Here is a 26,587-nt window from a genome sequence, read left to right as displayed (position 1 = left end):
CCCCTAGTGGGCCAGTCCAAAAAGACCAGGAACAAGAGTCTCCTGGTGGAGTAGGATGCTAGATTGGATGATCAGCCAGTCTAATAGCTGTTTCTCTGCAGAGAACAGGGGGCATGACCATGCCCCCTCTTCTCAGGCTGGCTGTTCCTTGCAGGTGGGCAGCATACTACTGTATGATGTAATGACCCAGATGGGAGGGGGGAGCAGATCCTGTCACACGGAATTACAAGTGTTATAAAGATAATTAAAGTGCACTCGGCATCTCCTCTTTATAGTGTATGAGTGCAGGAACAGTATAATTATTTTTTTATCTCCCCAGAGTAGCCCTTTAAGATCGACAGCTCGGTTGGCCAATAGAACAAATGGGAGAATCTATTCGCAGGACTCCGGTCCATTGGCCAGTCAGTCGCTGGATAGGAGTTCTGCAAAGCTTCTTACCTCCCAGCATTCCTGGCTATTGTTTTGGTTAGCTGGGCTGGTGCGACATTGTGTGTGTATCAATGATGACGTTGCACCATCCTGGCTAATCAAAAGAAGAGGAGCGATTGGGACCAGGGAGATTTTCATGTCTCCCATCGATCGGTCGCAGATTATTGACCTGGCTCATCATAGACCAGAGTCCTGATAATGGATTCTCCCATTTCTAGCCAATAGCTATTTAATTTGTATTGGGTGCACCTTTGAACATCTATCACCATATCTAAAAAAAATAATCTACAAAGAGAATAAAAGAAAATTCAGATTTACTTTTAAGTAAGTTTGGTCAGAAAGAATGTTAGCCGACATCCAGCCACCAGTCTGCCGCCAGATAATATACAGAATCATTTTAATGGTTTCTAGACAAAGAATCTACACAGTGATTATCACATTTTATTTTAATAAGAAATCAACTAATTTTAGTTCCTAAAGTGACAAAAAAAGGTCACCTCTTACAAGAGATAGCAGCTAATGTGATTGGAAACAATGTAAAACACTCCAGAATACGTTAGCACTATTTAATTTCCAAGATATAAATTGATTTAAAAGTAAAATGCGCAGCTCAGCTAGAAGTACACTGTGTGCTCTGTTGTGATGAGTGCGTCTCTTTAAGCCTCTAAAATAACTTTTTAATCTAGTTTGACTTTGACAGCTAATATAGAGCTTATACAGTAGCAGAGTCCTTTATCTTCTGCGCCATAGTTTATATCCTTGGCAGGCCGGATAAGTCCTGAGCGATTTACCTGAAATGATCTTTTGTGTTGCTCTTTAGCGAGGATACTTCTCTGCTTACATGTTGTACCATAAATTAGACACTGCGCATTTACTTACCTTGGCTCGCCTTCTTCCTCATTCATCTCATCATCATCTTCCTCACTTCCACTGTATTCATATCCTGTTTCATCTGAAAGAAAAAAAAAAAGGGATGATGTAGTAAAGGTTGGTATATCTGTCAGTGGTCGGCCTGTTGCATGCAAATGTGTGAAAAAGGAAGTTTTCTTATATGTAAATCTGTCATTTACAGCCCATCCTGGCTACTTTGAGATAACGATACATTTTTTTTTAGATCTACACTCTTTACTACATTTGTTAAAGAGTAACCATTGTTTTTAATTTTTATTTCATAAATCAAAAGCACACATGAATATGAGTAACTTCGTAATATATCATATTAGAGCAATCTGCTTCTTTGTCCTCCTGTACTGGTCTTTTACTCTCATTTCATGGGTAAAATCTGTATTCAGTGAAATCAGATTTTTCCATTACTGAGATAGGATATAACGGTTTGTGCTTTTAAAATTCTACGTGGAGGAGGTGGAGGTGGAGCCATCATTATGTTTTGCAACAATAAGGTTGCAAAGGTCTTGAGACAGCTCATTGGTTTTACCCATCATGAGATGTTTCTTGCGTGGCACCTTGGTAATGAGAACCAGTTGAACCAGCTGATATTATTGTGGCAAGATTGCTTTTTAATTATTTATTTACTCACTTATATAGCGCCATTAATTCCACAGCACTTTACAGACATTATGGGCACTGTCCCCATTGGGGCTCATAATCTTAATTCCCTATAAGGATGTCTTTGGAATGTGGGAGGTGGAGAGAAAAAATAAATTCCCCCACTTTCTCCATTCTGTTAGTACGGGAAAATTGGTCTGCACTCAGATGTCATCCGAGTGCAGTCCAATGTTTTTCACAGACCTATAGACTTGCCGATTTTAATCCGACACTCGGATCAAAGTTGGACATGTCACCAAAAAATCAAACATATGCACAGCCCCATAGAATATGATAGTTATGAGCGATATCTGTGAAAACCACGGCTAGCTCTCATTTGATATAATCGGTCGTGTGCACCAGCCCTCAGAGGCAGGATTACAATGACAGGTAACACGACCATACACAGCTGATAACAAGAGGTGATGTCACAACTGATCCTGCTTCCCCCCTGCACATGCTCTTTTGGTATTTTGGTACTTCAATAGAAAAGATAGGGTCTGTTAATTGTGGCTAATGTACGTACATGTGTTCTTTCCTGAAACAGGAAGTTTGAGTCTAAAAAAAACCAGTGGCTGGTGTGATGAATCACACACACATATTATATATATATATATATATATATATATATATATATATATATATATATATATATATATATATATATATATATATATATATATATATATATATATATATATATATATATATATATATACATATACACGCACTGCTCAAAAAAAATAAAGGGAACACACAAATAACACATCCTATATCTGAATTAATGAAATATTCTCATTGAATACTTTGTTCTGTACAAAGTTAAATGTGCTGACAACAAAATCACACAAAAATCATCAATGGAAATCCAATTTATTAAGCAATGGAGGCCTGGATTTGGAGTCACCCCCAAAATTAAAGTGGAAAAACTCACTATAGGCTGATCCAACTTTGATGTAATTTCCTTAAAACAAGTCAAAATGAGGCTCAGTATTGTGTGTGGCCTCCATGTGCCTGTATGACCTCCCTACAACGCCTGGTACGGTTACGGATGGTCTCCTGTGGGATCTTCTCCCAGACCTGGACTAAAGCATCCGCCAACTCCTGGACAGTCTGTGGTGCAACGTGACGTTGGTGGATGGAGCGAGACATGATGTCCCAGATGTGCTCAATCAGATTCAGGTCTGGGGAACAAGCGGGCCAGTCCATAGCTTCAATGCCTTCATCTTGCAGGAACTGCTGACACACTCCAGCCACATGAGGTCTGGCATTGTCCTGCATTAGGAGGAACCCAGGGCCAACCGCATCAGCATATGGTCTCACAAGGGGTCTGAGGATCTCATCTCGGTACCTAATGGCAGTCAGGCTACCTCTGGCGAGCACATGGAGGGCTGTGCAGCCCTCCAAAGAAATGCCATCCCACACCATTACTGACCCACTGCCAAACCGGTCTTGCTGAAGGATGTTGCAGGCTGCAGATAGCTCTCCACGGCGTCTCCAGACTCTGTCACGTCTGTCACATGTGCTCAGTGTGAACCTGCTTTCACCTGTGAAGAGCACAGGGCGCCAGTGGCGACTTTGCCAATCCTGGTGTTCTGTGGCAAATGCCAAGCGTCCTGCACGGTGTTGGGCTGTGAGCACTACCCCCATCTGTGGACATCAGGCCCTCATACCACCTTCATGGAGTTGGTTTCTAACCGTTTGTGCGGACACATGCACATTTGTGGCCTGCTGGAGGTCATTTTGCAGGGCTCTGGCAGTGCTCCTCCTGTTCCTCCTTGCACAAAGGTGGCGGTAGTGGTCTTGCTGCTGGGTTGTTGCCCTCCTACGGCCCCCTACACGTCTCCTGGTGTAATGGCCTGTCTCCTGGTAGCGCCTCCAGCCTCTGGACACTACGCTGACAGACACAGCAAACCTTTTTGCCATGGCTCACATTGATGTGCCATCCTGGATGAGCTGCACTACCTGAGCAACTTCTGTGGGTTGTAGAGTCCGTCTCATGCTACCACGAGTGTGAAAGCACAACCAACATTCAAAAGTGTCCAAAACATCAGCCAGAAAGCATTGGTACTGAGATGTGGTCTGTGGTCCCCACCTGCAGAAACACTCCTTTTCTTGAGGGTGTCTTGATAATTGCCAATAATTTCCATCTATTGTCTATTCCATTTGCACAACAGCATGTGAAATTGATTGTCAATCAGTGTTGCTTCCTAAGTCGACAGTTTAATTTAACAGAAGTCTGATGTACTTGGAGTTATATTCTGTTGTTTAAGCGTTCCCTTTATTTTTTTTAGCAGTGTATATATATATATATATATATATATATATATATATACACACAGGAGACCATCCGCAACCTCATCAGGAGCATGCCCAGGCGTTGTAGGGAGGTCTTACAGGCACATGGAGGCCACACACAATACTGAGCCTCATTTTGACTTGTTTTAAGGACATTACATCAAAGGTGGATCAGCCTGTAGTGTGTGTTTCCACTTTCATTTTGGGGGTGACTCCAAATCCAGGCCTCCATTGGTTAATTAATTTGATTTCCATTGATGATTTTTGTGTGATTTTGTTGTCAGCACATTCAACTTTGTACAGAACAAAGTATTCAATGAGAATATTTCATTCATTCAGATCTAGGATGTGTTATTTGAGTGTTCCCTTTATTTTTTTAAGCAGTATATATATATATATATATATATATATATATATATATATATATATATATATATATATATATATATATATATACACACAGTACAGACCAAAAGTTTGGACACACCTTCTCATTTAAAGATTTTTCGGTATTTTCATGACTATGAAAATTGTACATTCACACTGAAGGCATCAAAACTATGAATTAACACATGTGGAATTATATACTTTGCAAAAAAAAGTGTGAAACTACTGAAAATATGTCTTATATTCTAGGTTCTTCAGAGTAGCCACCTTTTAGCTTTGATGACTGCTTTGTACACTCTTGGCATTCTCTTGATGAGCTTCAAGAGGTAGTCACCGGAAATGGTCTTCCAACAATCTTGAAGGAGTTCCCAGAGATGCTTAGCACTTGTTGGCCCTTTTGCCTTCACTCTGTGGTCCAGCTCACCCCAAATCATCTCGATTGGGTTCAGGTCTGGTGACTGTGGAGGCCAGGTCATCTGGCGTAGCACCCCATCACTCTCCCTCTTGGTCAAATAGCCCTTACACAGCCTGGAGGTGTGTTTGGGGTCATTGTCCTGTTGAAAAATAAATGATGGTCCAACTAAACGCAAACCGGATGGAATAGCATGCTGCTGCAAGATGCTGTGGTAGCCATGCTGGTTCAGTATGCCTTCAATTTTGAATAAATCCCCAACAGTGTCACCAGCAAAGCACCCCCACACCATCACACCTCCTCCTCCATGCTTCACGGTGGGAATCAGCCATGTAGAGTCCATCCGTTCACCTTTTCTGCGTCGCACAAAGACACAGTGGTTGGAACCAAAGATCTCAAATTTGGACTCATCAGACCAAAGCACAGATTTCCACTGTTCTAATGTCCATTCCTTGTGTTCTTTAGCCCAAGCAAGTCTCTTCTGCTTGTTGCCTGTCCTTAGCAGTGGTTTCCTAGCAGCTATTTTACCATGAAGGCCTGCTGCACAAAGTCTCCTCTTAACAGTTGTTGTAGAGATGTGCCTGCTTCTAGAACTCTGTGTGGCATTGACCTGGACTCTAATCTGAGCTGCTGTTAACCTGCCATTTCTGAGGCTGGTGACTCGGATAAACTTATCCTCAGAAGCAGAGGTGACTCTTGGTCTTCCTTTCCTGGGGCGGTCCTCATGTGAGCCAGTTTCTTTGTAGCGCTTGATGGTTTTTGCAACTGCACTTGGGGACAATTTCAAAGTTTTCCCAATTTTTCAGACTGACTGACCTTCATTTCTTAAAGTAATGATGGCCACTCGTTTTTCTTTACTTAGCTGCTTTTTTTCTTGCCATAATACAAATTCTAACAGTCTATTCAGTAGGACTATCAGCTGTGTATCCACCTGACTTCTGCACAACACAACTGATGATCCCAACCCCATTTATAAGGCAAGAAATCCCACTTATTAAACCTGACAGGGCACACCTGTGAAGTGAAAACCATTTCCGGTGACTACCTCTTGAAGCTCATCAAAAGAATGCCAAAAGTGTGCAAAGCAGTCATCAAAGCAAAAGGTGGCTACTTTGAAGAACCTAGAATATAAGACATATTTTCAGTTGTTTCACACTTTTTTGTTAAGTATATAATTCCACATGTGTTAATTCATAGTTTTGATGCCTTCAGTGTGAATGTACAATTTTCATAGTCATGAAAATACCGAAAAATCTTTAAATGAGAAGGTGTGTCCAAACTTTTGGTCTGTACTGTATATATAATTTATTTTGTAATAAAGATTGTGATGTGTAAAAAAACATTGCCAACATTATTTATATATATTTATTATATACAAATAAAGATATATTTAAGTACACCTCAGCAATCTGACCACTGCTACATCTACAGCAGATAAAACAGGTATTCTATCAAAATTTCACCAATCATCTTGTATGTAATACATGAATGGAATCAGGGTCTCTGTCTATACATCGGTGTTCCCCGACAACAGTCCTCAAAAGTCACCAATAGATCATGTTTTCAGGATTTCCTTAGTATTGCACAGATGATGGAATTATCACCTTGGCAATAATGGAGTTGGGGGACCCTGCCATACATCATGATGTTCTCAGACTACATAGAAAAAACCTGCTGACAGCTTCCCTTTAAGTATGACTTGATGGATCAATACAGACACTCGTGTTACACAGCTCGGGGTTTGCTTTACGTTTTTTGGCCTGTTCCATTTCAATGTGATAGACCTGTATTGGGAGCTTGGGGCAGAGCTGACCACAGATTTGACTCATTCCATTTAGTTATATAGAACCATTAGTAAGGAATCTGCCTTTGCTTTGCACCCTGTACTCACAGCAGTGGTCTGCTGGAATAATTACAATGCCGTCCATAAAGAACATACCTTTTTCTTTCTTCTTTCTTGTTCTATCCAAATGATCTTTCAGCATAATACGTATCTGGCGTTCATTCTGTAGATCTCGAACAAAGGAATGCTTAAGCAGATTCTCCGTTGTAGGCCGATGAGTGTAGTTCTTAATGAGGCAGCTATCGACAAAATTAAGGCATTTCTTGGACCTAGTGAAATATCATATGAACAATAAGAAGCTGCTGGGTATTTAGTTTCTTTCTATCAAGGTTGTTGCTATACAGCAGTGGTCACCGACCTTTAGAGCCACATTCAGCTCTGAGAGAGGGTCGCGAGCCACATCCAGCTCCTGTCCCCCTCACAATAGTAGTAACCAAAGCCCCCATTATGGGTATAATAACCAAAGTTTTCCACAGAAATCACCCTGAAGCAAAATACCAAGATCCAGGGGTTCCCACAATATCCCCATTTAGTATTCTCCCATCAAGCACTCCCACCACACTGTCACATCCAGCTTCAAGCACCTCCTCTGACAGGTGGTATCATCCTGTCTCCAGCGTAACATACTTAAATTATCTCTAAACCCCTAAGACCAGTATATGTTCATCCAGATCTGCTCCTCTATGCAGGGCTACTCACAAAATTCACCATTTTGAGATGTGCTCGTCATACCTGTTTGCTAGACCTGGAGCTAATGCGCCAAGCTGACAGACAACCGCGAGCCATAATTCATGGAACCGCGAGCCAATTGTGGCTCCTGAGCTACAAGTTGGGGACCCCTGCTATAGAAGGTGTAGAATGAGCAGTCGTACCCATGCCGTTGGATCCGAGACTCTAATATATGAGAAGGGAACGGTATTATAAATATTTGGAGAATCTTGGTATAGACTTAGTCTTAGGAGCACAGTTTCTTTGCTTTAAGGCCCTTTCACATGGGCCGATAATAATAGGATCACCAGCTCCTGATCATTGGCTCATGTAAACATGGCAGCATGCAGCCAACAAACTAGCAAAATGCTCTTTCACTGGTTGTCTGCCCTTGTAAATCCACCTTTACTCCTTTGCTTTGTATTACCTTCAAGGCTGCTAGAGCTACAAAAAGATTTGTGCTGTCCTGGTTTGGTGTCCAGTTTGGTTTTCACTTCTACAGCTGGTGCCCTCAGACCAGCATCCTCTACTCTTCTTGTGCTTCTTAGGCCCTAAGATGTCATGACGATCCATGAGGCTTAGATCCTAAATTTCAGAGTAGGCCTTGGCCACATCATGCAGGGTTTCCACCAAGAGCAGGAGGTGTCCAGGATGACAGGCCATGGATGCCTGGTGCACAAGTGAGGACTGCCCTGGTCCAGCTGCCATGAAGGACCATCCTGGATGCCAGACCAAGCCAGTACAAATCTTTTTTACTCAACTCTACAGGAGCCATTGTACACAGGAGCCTTTCGTATGCCTTTAAGTGGCAGATAATAGTAGATTTGGGCGTTCGCAACCAACATGCCCAAAGATTTACTGCACTTTTTTATTTTGGTTTGGTTCTAACCACGGACCCATTGCCGACTTATCTGTGTCTGATGTCCATGATGTAAGAGCTACAACTAGTCACTTGTGATACCTTCAATATGAGTATTTGGAATTAAAGATTTACCAATTATATAACTCTCAATTACGTCAGCGAATATGATTTCTCTTTAGCCAACATGATCCCATGAACCTATGGTATGTATAGTCTATTGTGCAGTATACCGACAGAGAGGGATTTCTAACCACCTTTTATTGTTCTGCTCCAACATTGGATGTTACTATAGTAGTTTTTCCCACTTATGGCGAAGCTGATACAGCTAAAACGTGTGGGTGTAGTTTTGACATTTCTAAATTGTTAGATTAAGTAGCTTTCACCACACAAGTGCAATAGGTCTTCTCTGAGCTTCCAGTCTCACATGTAATAATAACATAAGAAAAGCAGACAAAGCTTTCTGCCGGTTAAGTTTTATAAATAAAACAGTGGTCGGTCAAAGATCATTCATGCCCCATTTACCACCAGAGACTATGAGTGCCGGTGTCAGGCGAGACTATTTCTTAAAATCAGATTTACCTTGCTGGATCAAGACAGTAATTTGTGTGTTAAACTAAATGTGTCCTATGAAAATGACTTATTGTTTAAATCAAGTTTATGTAATATGTATTTTTAAACAATTTTTGCCAATTGTCATTTTTTTTCAATATCACGATCGTTATTAAAAAGCAAAATTAATAATTTTGCAGTTTCACATCGGCCACTCATAATTCAAACCCATACATCAAGAATTTTCTATATTGTCATTATCATCAGAGGCAGCATTAAAATGACAGGTATCAGCTTATAACATAGGATCCACCAATCACCATGAGTGATGACCCTGCTCCCCTTCCCTGCATAATGACCTTTACACATACTCATTCGATGCATACAATACAAAAGAAAGGGTCAGAGTCTGTCTATTGTGGATAATGTACATGTGTTGTTTCCTGAAACAACAGGAAGTTTAAAAGGAGTCTAAAAAAGCCCCTTTCAGTGTGAAAATTGCAAGATTTAACATTTTTATTTTTAATACAGATTGTGGTAGGGGGAAAAAGGAAAACATTGGAAATTGAAAAAAATGTATTTAACACAAAAAACTGATTTAAAAATACGGCATTTTCTCTTTAAACTAAAGGCACATTCTCTTTAAACTAAAATAGTGTTATGCTGTATAGGATGTTTGCTGCAAATATATATTTTTTTCTGCACTCTGTGTGACTGCAGACTTCAGAATCCTCACAGCATGCTATAAGAATTCTCCGGTGGTGGCACCGGGAGTGGCGGGGCCATTACCAAAATCACGTGATTTGCATAGATGTGGTCATATGACAACTAGATGGTTGCAGCCTCGCTTAATTCTAGTGTATTGAGCGAGGCTGGGCAAAGTCTAGTCGGAATGTGGCCAGTACTATGCAAATCACATGCTTGTGGTCACGTGCCCGCCGGCACCGGAGAATCCTCACAGCGTGCAGTGCGCGCAATGTGAAGACTCACAAGTCTGCAATCACATAGAGTGATTGCAGACTTGTCACCTGTAGCCGGACAACCCCTTTTATAATAGTTGTACTGTGCTGATGTATGAAATCTTTTTTTAGACAATATGGTCTTAAAATTTTTAAAGACTAAATACAGTTTCCTATGTTAAAGGATTGCAAGGTATCCGTAAAAATCATATTCTATATGATTGCTCCATATGTAACGGGAGTTTTTTTCTTGCGCACCCATAAACTTGAATGGGCGACTCTCAAACGACACAAGGAAGAACCTAGCGCGTGCTGTGATTTTTTTCATGCACAGATTCGGTCTGTGAAAAAAAAATTATCTTCACTGCTCCATTGAATAACATTGGTCTGAGTGCTGTCCGCTTTTTACAGACGGCACTGGGACTGAAAATATGGTTATGTGAACTTGGCCTAAAAATTACGTTGCGCCGGCTGGCAAATCAAAAGAAGAGCCGCAGATGGGAGGAAGGAGGTTGATCTCTGGGCGGCCACAGATTACTGAAGTGGCTGATGGTGCAGTTCCTTATATTTCAAAGCTAAAATATTTGCATTAAAATGCATAAATATCAGTGAGGTTTCAACAGTGCAACTGCTACAAATATACCACGAACAAAAGAGTGCAAGTTCCAATTGCTCTTAGCTCCTGCACGCATCCACCATGAGGACAATGACATGCGGCTGCACAAAGACAATTCAGCCTTCCGGCTTCTTGCAGATGTGAGCAGAGCCTAAGACACTGCTAGTTATAAAGTGACTGTAAAGGATCTCTAACATGTAGCTAATTAATGTACAGTGCGTTGTGTCTGTAATGTATGCAGCTAGTATGACAAATGGCAAAAATATGCTGTTTCTAATTGTATGTACTCGGCTCTTCTATCCCACTATAGCGGTCTATAGGACCATCTACATCCCTGAGGTGCATATTATTCCCCCTGCTGAGTTTTCCAATAATAAATCCAATTGTGAAGACTACTCTTGTAATATGCAAATAGACCAGAGGAAAATGAAGGCCCTGGAAAGCAATAAATTGCTCTTAACTAACCATCTGCGCTATTATTAATTCATTATTTCTCGTAGATGCATCAGCCATCTAGTAAGCACATTAAACCTTTTTATCCAGTACAGACATTTCTGTCCCACTTATCCGATGCATTATAAGCAGAGAAAAAAAAAAGTGACCGAAACTATTAACCTTGTAATCGCCAAGACCATTAAGTGTTGCCTCATGTGCAATGCTATGCGACTATACCATCGTACATACCACTTCCTTGATTTCAGTTTCGGAGGGGGGTTTCGAGGAATTAGGAAAAGCGCTCTCATAGGATGCATGTCACATAAAGCTGGAAAAAAGAACACAAAATGATGACATTTATGATAGTTTACAAGTGAATTTTACAGATTTAACTGGAAACAGATTTATGGCTACTGGTGCAATGTTTTTCAAAACTGGTAATAAATTCTAAACTGCTTCTAAAGACTCACAGTTTAAGTCATATACATTAAAGAAGCACTCCTCCCATCAAAGTTTTAATTTTCTAACTATATTGCAATTCATTATATTATATGGCACTGTGTACTTACAATTGCTCATTTTGCCTTTTTACCCAGAAACTTCTTCTCTTCTCTCTGCTCTATGTAGAAACAGGAAGGCTCTTGTCCCTTCATTTATCATTCCCATCTTGACCCAGCTGCTCCCACTTCCCCCTGCCAGGGACTTTTGCAGTGATTGATGAATCATACAGGGAAAATTGACCTCCTGTTTCTACGTAGAGCTTAGCAGGATTTAGCTAGTCAGTTTTCAATCACTTGTTATCATAAACCTAACGGAAAAAAAGAATAATTTTCTAGATAGAAAGGCAAAATGAGCAATTGTAAGTACATTCTACACCAAGAGTGCACTGAGCAACTATACTTGGTATGAAGTCTTTTTGTGCTGACAGACTCCCTTTAAATCTTTGTGAATACAGGAAATTTGGAAATCTGTACCATAAAAAGAGCTTATTATTCTGTGCAGGATTTTGAACATATTTAGATTAAAAATGTAAAATGAGTATAGACATTCACTTCAAGGGATAGCAAAGGTTTACACTACCAATTACTATGGAGAATATTAAAGGGGTAGTTTGGTACTTAAAATGCCCTTTCTAAATATCCATCTTTACACCCTAACGACTTCTGTAATATGCTTTATTATATAATACCCTACTTTTCTCCCTATCTAGCTAATCCCTAAAGGTGTTTATTTTTACTGCATCAACTGTGATGTTTCTCAAACAGGACGTCAAAGGAGGCTGGTGTTAGAACCTTGCTGTTAGGTTTTTTTTCCTTTGCTGGTCACGTGACCTTGTTGGCCTATTTAATCCTGCTCCGCCCTTCTGGCTTTGCTGGACTTCATTGTATATCTACTTTCTAGCTAGCCTGTGCTCTGTGTCTTGCTCTGTTAGTTTGCTTGGTCTACGGACCTCTATGTTCTATCTATTTTGTTTGTTCGTCTTTCTGCTACTATTTCTGTTAGGAGGTGTCCCATATTCCTCCCAGTCCTTAGTACTTGTAGGGATTCCCTCCCCACATCTATAGGTCTCCGTACAGACTAGATTAGGACTTTAGCAGGTCTGATCGCAGGATCAGGTTCCCTGTTACATCGTAGGGATTCAGCTGAGTCCTATAGTAGGGACAGATCTCCTCTCTTTCCTTAGCTTTGGTAGCAGAACATAACAGTAAGTCCAGCCTGCAAATTCTCTAAGGAAAGATTTTTTCTGTTCCATCATGGTGTCGGTTCAGGATTTGGCTAAACACCTGCAGGGACTCTCTCTGGAAGTGGCCGAGCTCCGTCAGCACGTGAGTAACTGTCCTGGAGCATATTTCTTGGAGCCTAAGGTATGTTTGCCGGATTTATTTTTTGGTGAACATCGAGAATTTTTTTCATTTAAAAATGCTTGCTTATTGTATTTTCGTTTAAGACCCAAGTCCTCTGGGGATGAATCCCAGCGCGTAGGGTTCATAATGTCACTTTTGCGCAAAGAGCCTCAGGAGTGGGCCTTTTCTTTGCAACCTAGTGATACATGCTTCAGATCAGTGGATAGTTTTTTTTCTGCTTTAGGACTATTATATGATGATCCCGACCGTGTGGCATCAGCTGAGACTGAGTTGAGACGTTTAAAACAAGGATCAGGTAATGTAGAAAAATATTGTACTCATTTTCGTCGTTGGTCCACTCAAACAGGGTGGAACGATTCTGCTCTGAAAAGTCTATTTCTTGCTGGGCTCAGTGAAAGGGTTAAAGACCTGCTAATTGCTTATCCTACACCTGAGGATTTGCAACAGGCTATGCAATTAGCTATACGGGTGGATAGAAGACTGCGTGCTAGGGTTAATGAGAGCAAATCCTCTGCTATGTCAGTTTCTGGTTATGATAATGTGTGTACTAACAGGGGTGAACCGATGGAGATTGGATCGGTGGCACCTCGCTCTCAAGAAAAAGACCGTCGTTTTTCGGAAGGCTTGTGTTTCTACTGCGGAAAATCTGGTCATTTGATTAAAGGCTGTGAGCTTCGTATGAAGAAAGAAAAAAAAATGGTCAGTCACGCCCGTATTGCCTGTTTAAATTCCAAGGGTATATTTTTAGCTGCTTCCACGATTGCTCAGGAAAAATTAATGGAATTTCGGGTGTTTGTTGATTGCGGGTCTACACTGAATGTAATTGATGGGGGATTTGTGGAAAAACTCAATTTAAAACCTGAACCTTTATCATCCCCCATTGCTGTGGTTTCTGTGGATGGCTCCCCTTTGAAGAATATTACTCTCAAGGTCAGTGAATTTCCTCTCACTATTAATGGTGTTCACCATGAGAAATTGGATTTGGTAGTGTTGAATAACTTGCCTTCTCCAGTAATATTGGGTTTGCCCTGGTTAAAATTTCACAATCCTGTACTGGATTGGTCTACCAGTGAAATTAAATCCTGGAGCCATAAATGTTATGACAAGTGTTGTAACGGGCGTATTGCAGCTTTGGATAGGGGAGAATTGCCTGTTCCTATTCAGGATTTTTGGAGAGTTTTTTCTGAGAAGGAATCGCAGGTTTTGCCTCCCCATAGAGACTATGATTGTTCTATTGAATTTGTCCCTGGAGCGACTCTTCCTAAAAGTCGTTTATTTAACCTTACTATTCCTGAGAGGAAGGCTTTGGAGGAATACATACAGACAAGTTTGGCCGCCGGTCACATTAGGCCCTCTAAGTCTCCTGTGGCGGTTGGATTTTTTTTTGTAAAAAAAAAGGACGGCGGTTTACGTCCTTGTCTGGATTTTCGTGAGATTAACAAAATTACGGTACGCAATCCTTACCCACTGCCATTGATTCCTGATCTGTTTAACCAGTTATTGGGGGCCAAGTGGTTCTCTAAAATTGACCTTAAGGGGGCATACAATCTGTTGCGCATGAAGGAGGGTGATGAATGGAAGACTGCTTTTAACACTCCTGTGGGTCATTTTGAGAATCTGGTTATGCCTTTTGGTCTTACTAATGCTCCTGCATTTTTTCAGAATCTGATTAATGACATCCTTAGACCTTTGATGGTAAAAATGTGGTTGTGTATTTGGATGACATTTTGATTTATTCGCCAGATCTGGAGTCTCATTGGCGGAGCGTGCGTGAGGTATTACAGTTATTAATGGACAATTCGCTTTTTGCTAAGCTGGAGAAATGTGAGTTCGCTGTACAGAGAATTAGTTTTTTGGGCTACATTATCTCCAGCAAAGGTTTTGAGATGGATCCGGTTAAGGTTCAGGCTGTGCAGGAATGGCCTAGGCCTATTGGTTTGAAATCGATACAGAGGTTTTTGGGTTTCGCCAATTACTATAGAAAATTCATAAAAAATTTTTCTAGTATTGTCAAACCTCTGACCGATCTCACCAGGAAAGGTGCTGATGCGGTTCAGTGGTCTTCTGAGGCCATTGAAGCTTTTGTGTATCTCAAGGAGAGGTTCACCTCTGCTCCCATCCTTATGCAGCCTGATGTTACTAGGCCGTTTTTGGTTGAGGTTGATGCTTCCTCTGTGGGGGTTGGCGCAGTATTGTCTCAGGATAACGGGGATGGATTACATCCCTGTGCCTTTTTTTCAAAAAAAATTTCGGAGACTGAATTGAATTACGATATTGGTAATCGGGAATTATTGGCTATTAAACTCGCATTTGAACACTGGCGCCACTTCTTGGAAGGTGCGGAATTTCCCGTTCAGGTTCTTACGGATCATAAAAATCTGATATATCTTGATGCTGCCAAGCGCCTGAATGCCCGTCAGGCTAGGTGGGCACTGTTTTTCTCGCGGTTTAATTTCTCCGTTACTTACATCCCTGGTACTAAGAATGTTAAGGCGGATGCCTTGTCTCGCAGTTTTTCTCCCATAGTCGGTGCTGAGAAAGAGGAAAACATTTTACAAGAAGGTGTTGTGATAGCTGCTTTAGACTCCGTTTTGGAAGATGAGATTCTTAAAGCTCAGGAGAATGCCCCATCTAACACTCCTCATGGGAGGTTGTTTGTGCCTGGGACCTTTAGGAGAGATTTGTTTGTTGAGTGTCACGAATCTCGGTTGGCAGGTCATCCCGGAATCTCTGAGACCAAGAGACTGGTGGGTCGCAGTTTTTGGTGGCCTGGATGGCAGAAGGAAGTCATTAAGTGGGTGCGCCAATGTACTATATGTGCTAGATCTAAGTCCTCACATACTCCTGCTGCGGGGTTGCTTTGTCCTTTGGAGGTCCCCAGTGCTCCTTGGACACATTTGGCTATGGACTTTATAACTGACCTTCCCCCCTCTGAGGGTTTTACTGTCATCTGGGTGGTCGTGGACCGTTTTAGCAAGATGTGTCACTTGGTTCCCTTCGTCAAACTGCCCTGCGCTAAAACTCTCGCTAAGGCCTTTGTCAAGGAAATTGTCAGACTTCATGGCATTCCTACTGACATTGTTTCTGATAGGGGTCCTCAGTTCGTGGCTCGTTTTTGGCGTGCCTTTTGTGACAGGTTGGGAATTCATTTGTCGTTTTCGTCCGGATATCATCCTGAATCTAATGGCCAGACAGAAAGGAAAAACCAGGATGTTGAGCAGTTCTTGCGTTGTTTTGTGGCAGACAATCAAGAGGGGTGGTCGGAGTTTCTGCCACTTGCCGAATTTGCTCTGAACAATCATACATCTTCTTCTGCTGGTTGTTCGCTTTTTTTTTGTTGTTCTGGGAGACATCCGTCGTTTGGGTCGTTCTCCAAGTTGGGATCTGCCGTGCCTGAGGAGGAGAATTTTTCCGGTGATTTGGAAAGAGTTTGGACGGATGTGCGTGGTAATCTTCAGGAGGCCAACAGAAAATCTAAAGACTACTTTGATAGGAAACGACAGGAGGTTTTGTTCGCTGTTGGTGACATGGTTTGGTTGTCCTCTAGGAATCTGCGGTTGAGGATTCCTTCTAAGAAATTGGGTCCCAAGTTTGTAGGGCCCTTTAAGGTGCTTCAGGTTGTCAACCAATCTGCTGTTAGGTTGGAGGTTCCTACCTCCTGGAGAATTAATCCGGTCTTTCATGTCTCTCTGTTAAAAAAAGCTGTTGTGTCGGATGGTGACGCCTCTGCCTCTGTTCCTCCGGTGGTGGAGGACGGGGAATATGAAATTTCTCGCATCCTTGACTCTAGACGGTATAGAGGTAGTTTGCAGTATCTTGTGGCCTGGAAAGGTTTCGGACCCGAGGATAACTCTTGGGTGAGGTCAGATGATGTTTCCGCGTCCAGACTTATCAGAGCGTTTCACAGGAGATTTCCTGATAAGCCTGGTCCTAGGGGATCCGGAGGATCCTCTTAGAAGGGGGGGTACTGTTAGAACCTTGCTGTTAGTTTTTTTTTCCTTTGCTGGTCACGTGACCTTGTTGGCCTATTTAATCCTGCTCCGCCCTTCTGGCTTTGCTGGACTTCATTGTATATCTACTTTCTAGCTAGCCTGTGCTCTGTGTCTTGCTCTGTTAGTTTGCTTGGTCTACGGACCTCTATGTTCTATCTATTTTGTTTGTTCGTCTTTCTGCTACTATTTCTGTTAGGAGGTGTCCCATATTCCTCCCAGTCCTTAGTACTTGTAGGTATTCCCTCCCCACATCTATAGGTCTCCGTACAGACTAGATTAGGACTTTAGCAGGTCTGATCGCAGGATCAGGTTCCCTGTTACATCGTAGGGATTCAGCTGAGTCCTATAGTAGGGACAGATCTCCTCTCTTTCCTTAGCTTTGGTAGCAGAACATAACAGCTGGGGCTGCACTCACTTCTATGCAGTGTTTATCACCCCTCCTGGAACAGGACGTCATCAGGGGGCAGTGCTGCAGTTACTTACTACAGTTTCTTGCATCGCCTCTCTCTGAAGATGTCGTAGATCCATGGTGATAGAATCTATGGGAGAAGTGAGTGCAGCGCCGGCTCTCTGATCCTATCTTCTCTGCATTTTCTTTGATACAAGATGTGGTCAGGGGCATAGATATAAGCAAGGGGAGTAACACTAGCACTGCCCCACAGCTTCTAGCACCCCCTTCAAACGAATCATCATTAGGCAGCGGTGCTGGTGTCACTCATTGCTTCTATCTCCACACCCTGATGTCATCTTGTTTCATAGTTAGAAGATGCAGTGGTGGAGATAGAAGCAAGGAGCCGGCGCTGCTCTCACCTCTCCCACAGATTCTATCACCCAGGATCCAAGACATCTTGAAAGGGCAGCAATGTTCTTAGACCTCTTACCTCTTACCCCATTCGAACAACTCTGTGTGCATTTACGAACCCCTTAAAAAATACTATCGACACTCTACAAACTCCTGGTGAACGAGAATGCTCATATTAAAAGAGCCTTTCTGGCAATGTGGGAACGCGACTTAAACATTCAATTTACAGATGACCAGATTACCCAGATTTATAGTCGGTCACACTGTCCTTCGCCCTGTGTCAGGATCCAGGAAAATTCCTATAAGGTGGTGACTCGATGGTACCGCACCCCAAAATTATTACACGAATAGCGTCCCTCCACACCGGGACAGTACTGGAGATGCAATGCAGAGACCGGGACATACTTACATATTTGGTGGCTATGCCCTGCAATACAATCGTACTGGAAATTGGTCTCTGGAATAATCTCGGAAGTATTGAACCGAGAAGCTACTTTATCACCGCAAACTGCCCTCCTCAATTTCCCGGTGTGGCCTGGGGAAGCTTCACCCTCCCGACTGGCACATAATATAGTGGCCGCAGGCAGACTCCTGGTACCCACTCGGTGGAACACTAGCTCTCTCCCTACTAAAGCCCAAATCATCAAAGAGGTAGATTCTCTATATCATACTGTAGCATCGGCGTCTCTGCCCCGTGCTAGGCAGAGACGCCGTCCCTCCAACCTCCCCACTCCTGGCGCGGCGTCCTCCAGCGCTTCTCTCCCCGCTGCTTCCGGCACGCGCTCCTTCCCCGGCAGTGTGCTTAGGGCACGCGCGCGCGCGCTCCCCCGCTCTTAAAGGGACCGCGCGCGCCGTCCTAAGGAGTCCCCAGCCAATTGCCGGAGGACCTCCCATTTATAAGGCACCTCCTCCAAAATGGAGGTGCCCGAGCTATGTTGTTTGCACTGTGTCTCACCTGTGCTTCAGCCCTCAGGTTCCGCTGCTAGCCTGACTTCCCGTCCTGCATGCCAGCCTGTTACTTGCCTAGTCCGTCAGACCGCTCACCTGGGAGCATCTTCTACTTACCTGCCTTGTCTGCCAGTCCGCTCACCTGGGAGCGTCCTTCAGTTACCTGCCTGTTACCTGCCTCGTCTGTCAGACCGCTCACCTGGGAGCGTACACCAGTTACTTGCCTGTTACCTGCCTTGTCTGCTGACTGCTCACCTGGGAGCGCCCACCAGTCACCTGCCTGTCTCCTGCCTCGTCTGTCAGACTGCTCACCTGGGAGCGTCCACCAGTTACCTGACTGTTTCCTGCTGTCTCAGTCTGCCCGCTCACCTGGGAGCGCCCGCCAGCTACCTGTCAGGTACCCGCCTCGCCTGTCTACCCAGAGACTGCCCCGGTCACTTGCCGTGACCACCTGCCTATCTACCCAGAGACTGCCCCGGTCACTTGCCGTGACCACCTGCCTATCTACCCAGAGACTGCCCCGGTCACTTGCCGTGACCTCCTGCCTATCTACCCAGAGACTGCCCCCATCACTTGCCGTGACCACCTGCCTGTCTACCCAGAGACTGTCCCCGTCACTTGCTGTGACTACCTGCTTGCCCTCCCTGGGAGTCACCCGCTTCCTTACAAGGACTTCCCCCTTGTATTGCAGCTCAGAGGTTCCACTTCCCGGACCCGTAACAATACTGCTGAACTAGCAGCTTTATCATACTGTTCTTATTCTCTCTTCGAGAAAACATGGACGCCTTGGATACTTTATAGATTAACTCCTGAAATCTCTGGGATTCTTACTGCACAGTGAGATTAGGAATACTAACAAAGGTATTTGTAGATATCGAACTGACCCTCCCATGGAACCAATCTACTCTTTTCCTCTATCCTATCCCTCTCCTTCTTTCTGCTTTCTTTTCCCTTATCATTTCTATTTGCTATTCACTACTTTATACCCCTGGTTTCTTTATGGAATCAATCTAACCGTACACCCCGAATTTACGGATTTGTATTATAAGGCGAATCAAACATTTTTGCTTTACTATATCTTATATTTGCTTATTGTTTATAGCAAATATTGGTATTGACTGTTTTATTGTTCACATTTGCTGTGATTGTTTCCTATCTTTTTGCTTACTCAATAAAAAGAACATTAAAAGAAAGAAAGGGCAGCAATGTAAGAAACTGTAGTAAGGGAGTGCAAGGTCTGACTAATATGTGCACCTTATTATCTATCGAGCCATAAAACATCTACATCTGTGATTATTGAACATAATATAGGGGTTTAACTAGTGTTTAGAGCTGCAGTTGAATAATGACCAATGAGCCACGTAGTTCCAATATTTTTCTCCTACTAATATTTATATCAGAAAAAAAAACACTTTCACAGCCAATCTTAAAAAATGTCTTTTACCGTCAATGGAGCAGCTTTTTTTTCTGAAAGTGTAAAATCCACCATGGCATCAACAGTCAGCGAAGCACTGGATATCCCAGAAGGACATTTTAGAAATGTCACAATTTAGTTCAAATGGAAAATGTTTGGATTAAATGTTTTGACATTTAAGTATTATCTCCAAGGACCGTTCCGAGGACAGCCGGCTAGATTGTCCCTTTTTGTAATTTAAATGTTGAAACATACATTACTAAACTGTCGGAGATGTACTTGCTGCCAAAAACGTCTATATCTTATCCTACAGAAAGATCAAGCAGCGCTGGTAATGACTAATTATTTTTTTGACTAATTTCTTTCTGTAGCAGTTTGTTAAATATAAATGTCAAGACTGATGTATAGTAAAGAATATATCTATAAAACAGATATAGGTTGACAAGGATTTTTTCCCTTCAGTGGACGTCCCAGGGTGAGACCCCCAGTGATCATCTACTTATCATTTATCCTGTAGGTAGGTTATAAGTTAGTCTTTGTATAACCCCTGTAACTAAAGACCTTGAATTCCTCCCAAGGGGTGAACATCATGTTTCTTGCACGTCGAGTTCTCTGAAATCCCTGACTTTCTCATATTTTGAGTTGTCCAATAGATTCTTTTATTACAGTAAATGTAATTGTAAATGTTACCGATCAGATTTCTACTAATTTCTATTAACTTGCGACTATTGCACTCTGGTATAATAATGCCACAATCTTGCCAACATCATCCTTTCCAACTCTTTCATTTTCTTTAGCTTCAACTATTGTGCAAGCATATAGTGTAACGGCAACAGAATGTATTAATTATTTAGTATGACATTTATTATTATTCTTAATCAATATTTTATTTATTTTGCTAAATTCTATTTTTTTTTTTTTTTTTTTACACGGAAAATTATTTGCCCAACAATAGAATCAAATAATTCCAGGACATCCTGCCATCCTGTTCCACAACTTCAGTGGTCTGATGCATACCATTAGAGGAAAACTAAACCTAGAAATGGATAATACAACTGAACAGGTGATAATTTTGCCCCTAATGTTTCTTGTCTGCATCACCTACAGGTTTCTAAAACAAAACTTTTTTTTAAAACTTCTGCAAAGAACAAGGGGGTTGGGGGTGATTGTTCCATTTGTGGCTGACGAAAATGTTGGAATGTGTTTAGTGCAACAACTCCATTCCTGAGTATGTAAATGTTCTATTGCTAGGTTTGTGTGTTGTCTATAAAGTTTAAAAAAAAAACTCCCAGAGGCTCACACACAGAAAGGACCATGAGAATGTGTTCAGTTTCCTGTGTCTGTGCATGAGAGGAGAAGCAGCCTGCTGATGCTGCACAGAGACTCTTAAGATATGTATATTCCTGATTCCACAAAGCCGATCATATCTGTACCTGTTTATAGAGAATTAAAGCTTTGTTCTGTTGTCAGCACGCTTTGAGAGTATCCTGAATGATCCGCTGCCAACAGAAAAGCTGAGGAGCAAGCTTTGCATAGTGCATAGCTCAACCGAGAGAGAGAGCCGAGGGGGGAGGCTCCTGCTGCAGAAAGACGATGAAGAGGAGGGCTGGGCTGAGCTCACGGGACACAAAGGGAAGACATTTTTATAGACTTCCAGTTTTTATGAGACACAGAAGGATTAATGGGTCAACATTTACTATGTTTTAATATTAAGTTAAATATAATAAAGAAACAATTTGTAATAAGCTCTCTCTAGTGACCGCTGCGAACAGACAGACTGCTAAAGTGTATCTGTCACCAGGTTTTTGCTATCACATCTGAGAACAGCATAATGGAAGAAAAGAGACCCTGATTCCAGTGATGTATCACTTGGTTTACTGGGTGCAGCAGTTGTGACACAATCAGAGTTTTCAGATGTAGCAGAGCTCAGGAAACTAACCCTGCCCACACCAGGCTCTCTATGTACCTAGTTGATTGAGAGTAAGCTGCTTATCAGAGGAGGGGCATGGTTGGACCTGGGCTCACGTGCGCATTGGTCCATGCAATGTTAATCTGGTTATGAAACATTCATTGTATGGAAACAACAGCACAGAGCCTAATAAGTGAAACATCCCTAAAATCTGTGTTTCAGCTGCTACCTCATATTGTCCTCAAATTAAATAGGAAACACTTACTGACCGATTCTCTTTAAAAGGTTATCCAACCACCTACTTATAAAAAAAAAGAATATAAAACAGTTGGAATGCTGTAGGATAGTAAAAATAGTATACTCCACTGACCAATCCCCTGCCATTCCCATGCTTTCTGGGTCACACACAGGTCTTGGCTCCATGGTTGACAAGTTGACATGGACGTGTCACCACTGCAGCCTGTCACTGACTGATAGTGGTGATGTGGCAGTGATTGGCTAACCTGGTTACAAATTCCTATCCATAGACATTGCTGTAGCAGGATAAACTGAGACCGGCAGTCGGCCCAGGAAGCATGGGAGCTGCAGGAGATCAGTAAGATGAATGTTATTTTTTTACAAGCTATAGCATTCTGATTGTTTTTTTTTCTTGGGAATGGGGGGAGGGAGCATGATATTAAAAGGTGGGCAGTTATTTTAGACACACATTTGGACAGAAGTGTTATACAATGCTTATGTTGTATCATTGAATTTTACTTTACCCTTCTTAAAATGTTGAATAGTTCTGAAGCTTTGTGCTAATATTAGAGTAATATCTAGGATGTTGTGTGAAAACTCAGAGATGTCTGTGTCCTACTTACGTGGAGCTCCTTCTGCCATCTCGATGGCTGTAATTCCCAAAGACCAGAGATCACTCTGTGGAAAAAAGCACAATCTATATTGTTACTATTATTACATGTAACTTCAGCGACACAGTCCAATGTCATATACTGATTGACTCATATGTTCATTTATGACAAGCCAATGCCTAAAATTGTTTTTTCGTATACTACTAAAATTCAATAACAAATATTTTAAAAAAGAACCTGCTATGCAGAGAGAAGAGTTATATTGGGTTCCTTCATAGTACTTAGTGTACTTATTGCCACTTACTGGCACTACTGGATTAGGCTACAATGCAAGGGCGAACATGCCATTGGTGATACCGGTGCAGCTGCAAGGGGCCCAAGAGGTAGGGGGCCACTACCAACTCTAAAACAGGTGTAATTGTGCATTATAATGAGCGATCGGACTGCAAAGGACCCATATATTCCTCCTGCAAAAGCGCCCTCCCCTGTCTGTGTCCACCCCTGTTACAATGTATTGGACGAGTAAGAGCATAGCTAAAAAAGTGGGCTGGTGGGGCATGTTAACTAAGTGCTAGATGTGAGCCGGGACAACGAGCCGCTCCAGTGCTATACATTTTTTTAGGTACAGTGTTAAAGCATGATTTGGAACAGATCCTAAAAGAGAAGAGGGCATGTTCACAAACATTGTATTTGCTTTCTTTCTTACTCACACTAAAACTTTCTCCTATTTAAAGAAAAAATGTACAAAATAAAAAGACATAGAAGAGACTGCATCCAATACAATGAGAAATTAATTTCCTTACATAAATGTTTGAATGAAAAATAATGGACCCTGTTAGAGGCATAATGGGGTTAGAAGGATTAGAGGATCCAAACGTCACTCTTGTTTTTTATTTTATCGGAATAACAGGTATTAAGAAAAAACAAACATACTTTATCACTTAATCACACAGACGAGCAGATGTCTCTAATAAGTACAATCTTTAGCTTTGTCCGTACATAGCTAAAGATTATACAGGTCGAGCGGGCAAAAATTGCTGTATGCTGCATCATAGCACAGTGCGAGCAAATGCATTGGGACCTGCAAGGTACTGCGACCGTGACAAGCAAGTCACAAAAAGTCACAACCAGTTGGATTTTTTGCCACATGCCTTTTGAAGTCATGCTACTTTGTGGGTCACAATAAGACTCCATTCACTTACAGTATGCATTAAAGTAGCTGTAGCATACAAGGATCTTTAGCTATGTGACCTGTGTCACCTTAAGAGTAACCGTCATTTTAATTTTTATTTCATACACACAAAAATAAGCCACTTTGTATTATATTTTTTCAGAGAAATCTGCTTCTTTCTCCTCCTGGACTGATCAGTCATTCTCAAAATTCTCAATTCACAGGTAAAATCTGTATTCAGACTGATTGTTACATTACTGAGATAGGAGATGGCAGCTGGTGCTGATGAGATTCTATGTAGATAGAAGGGAATAAGAGAGGGAGAGGGGAGGAGAATGGAGGAACTCTGTCTCTAGCTCCTCCTTCCTCCCTCCTCCCCATAGAATCTCATCAGCACCAGCTGTCATCTCCTATCTCAGTAATGTTACAATCTGTCTTCTCTGAATACAGATTTTACCTGTTAATTCAGAATTTTGAGAATGAATGATCAGTCCAGGGGGGAGAAAAAAAGCAGACTTCTCTGATAAAATTTATTACGGAGTTTTTCTATTTCATAAATCAATAGTACACATGAAAATGACAATTAAAACAATGGTTACTATTTAAAGCTATGCTTTGGTTTTTAGTTCTAAATGGCTGGAGAGAATTGCACTTGAACCCTCTTAGAGTTTACAGGTGACTGAGAATGTTAATAAGAGGTGGTATGTCGACTCTTTACGCATACATTACACTATATCTTATATATATTAATCAGTTCACATTTGTGAGCAGTTTCTGCCTTCAAATATGTCACATACACAACAGAATATGGGATTAATGGGGTTGTACTCTGGAAACCCCATGATCACTGAACTGCGGCAGTAGTGGCAGTCTTTTGAGCACTGTGCACACTATGCACATACATGTAAGAATTCTTTATTATGTCTAAACTGCACTAACGGGATTTCTATTTACTTCAGTGCGTTTCCTGCACATTCTGTTTTTTATGTACCTCATGTTCTTATGACCATTGATTATATTACCATTTTTGGCTATGGCGTCCATGGATACATTTAGGTATTGCCTACTATTTCTACTATTTCCATTTCTTGAGCAGCTGCAATAATATTATTTGTCACCGTCTTTTCACTTAAGTGAATTCCTTTAAAAATAGTGCAAGGGAATATCTGAGAATTGTACCCAGCATAGAAGAGTAGAGGACAATTGGGATTTGTATGAACAGCTGGCTTTCCCAATTCCTGGGGGTGCACAGAGCATTTGAACAATAACTCTTCCCCAGTAACCTATTAGGAAGTGATTCTTACACAGTCAGCATGCTTCCTTTAGGAAAGTCTGGTGAGTCCAATGTTTATCAGAACAGGAGATGACTAATGACACAAAGAATTTCTTTTTTTTTAACATAATCCCAGTGCGCTTCCTCTGCAAAATGTGACTTGTTAGAAAAACTCACCCGATAGTCATATGTTGAGTCTGGATTCTCATCACAGGCAATGACCTCAGGTGCCATCCAGTACGGCGTTCCAATAAATGTGTTTCTTCTTCCTATCGTTCTGTCCAATTGGGCACTCACACCAAAATCAACTGGAAAGATAGGAACCCGATATAAAACACAGCCAGGCGTTAAATTCCCATTACAAAAAGAGCATGCCACATTTACACAGTTAACAAATTCTGGAAACCGAGCCAAGTGGGTTTTGATGTTTCTGTGCAGGGAATACAATTGTAAAAGCAAAAGAAATTGTATAATAAATCAACCGAACATTTGGCAGAACCTATTTTTGGCCAAGACAAAAGCCTTTATTTATTTTTTTTTTCTTTTCTCTTTTTGAACATGCACTTACAAGTTGAATTCATAGAAGAACTTTTGTGAGTGATAGATACCAGCATACGGCTCATTCAGACTAATTGCTTTGCGGGGGTAACTAATTCTGAAATAGCATCTTTGGAGTGCCAAAAATAAAAGAAATGTCACATTTTTGCACGCAACCGTCAATTATGTATTTATACAAATCTATCAAGCCGCTCTCACTTTGCCATGGTTTACCTGGAATGTTTTATAATCATCTCAAAACAGATGAACACGCTGAAATAATTGCCTGTGGATAAGCTGTCTAAATATAGTCTTCTATTAAAGGACCGGGAGGCAAAGCATTGGCAGGTTTCTATTATGTAACATGAGCGATGTAGTCAACTGTACTTGTGCATTACATTTTACCGTGCACGCATGTATAATGTAAGTAGTAGCCTCCAACTGCTTATTTAGCACCTATCATATATATTAAATGTTTTATTTAACTCTCGCACAACTGAGTTGCTTATAGAGGTTGTTCAACCCAATGCTAACTATTTGCAAGCTCTATAGCTTCCTGAATCCTAAGGCTGGTTTCACACGTCCGTATATTTCTGGTACCAAGCGTTGGTCCTGAACACTGCCCTCATCATGGTTCTCTGGCGGCGCTGAGATCAGCACCAGCAGGGACAATGAAGTGGGTAGTAGTGTCTGCTCCCGCAGTGTCCACCTGTAAAAATAAGAATAAAGTATTAAAAACCATATACTCGCCTGTCCGGAGATGTCCCCCGCTGCAATCCTCTGAT

At 41.8% G+C, this 26,587-nt stretch overlaps 1 protein-coding gene across 1 annotated transcript in view; it reads right to left on the bottom strand.

The window, feature by feature from the left end:
• LOC141154783 (traf2 and NCK-interacting protein kinase-like) overlaps nucleotides 1-25,569 on the bottom strand; it is a 329,519-nt gene extending 303,950 nt beyond the window's left edge. Inside the window, exons 1-5 of the mRNA XM_073641189.1 lie at nucleotides 25,443-25,569; nucleotides 22,834-22,888; nucleotides 11,293-11,371; nucleotides 7,011-7,183; nucleotides 1,309-1,381 (exon numbers count right to left, since the gene is read on the bottom strand). Coding sequence (XP_073497290.1) covers nucleotides 1,309-1,381; nucleotides 7,011-7,183; nucleotides 11,293-11,371; nucleotides 22,834-22,888; nucleotides 25,443-25,499 — 437 coding nt within the window. The 5' untranslated portion in view covers nucleotides 25,500-25,569. The remainder of the gene's footprint in view (nucleotides 1-1,308; nucleotides 1,382-7,010; nucleotides 7,184-11,292; nucleotides 11,372-22,833; nucleotides 22,889-25,442) is intronic.
• Between the last annotated feature and the right edge of the window lie 1,018 nt (nucleotides 25,570-26,587).

This window comes from Phyllobates terribilis, unplaced genomic scaffold (genome assembly GCF_046119375.1).
Source record: "Phyllobates terribilis strain yellow unplaced genomic scaffold, ASM4611937v1 Scaffold_7__3_contigs__length_470593459, whole genome shotgun sequence".
Classification (NCBI taxonomy): domain Eukaryota; kingdom Metazoa; phylum Chordata; class Amphibia; order Anura; family Dendrobatidae; genus Phyllobates; species Phyllobates terribilis.
This window is presented reverse-complemented; position numbering and strand designations above follow the sequence as displayed.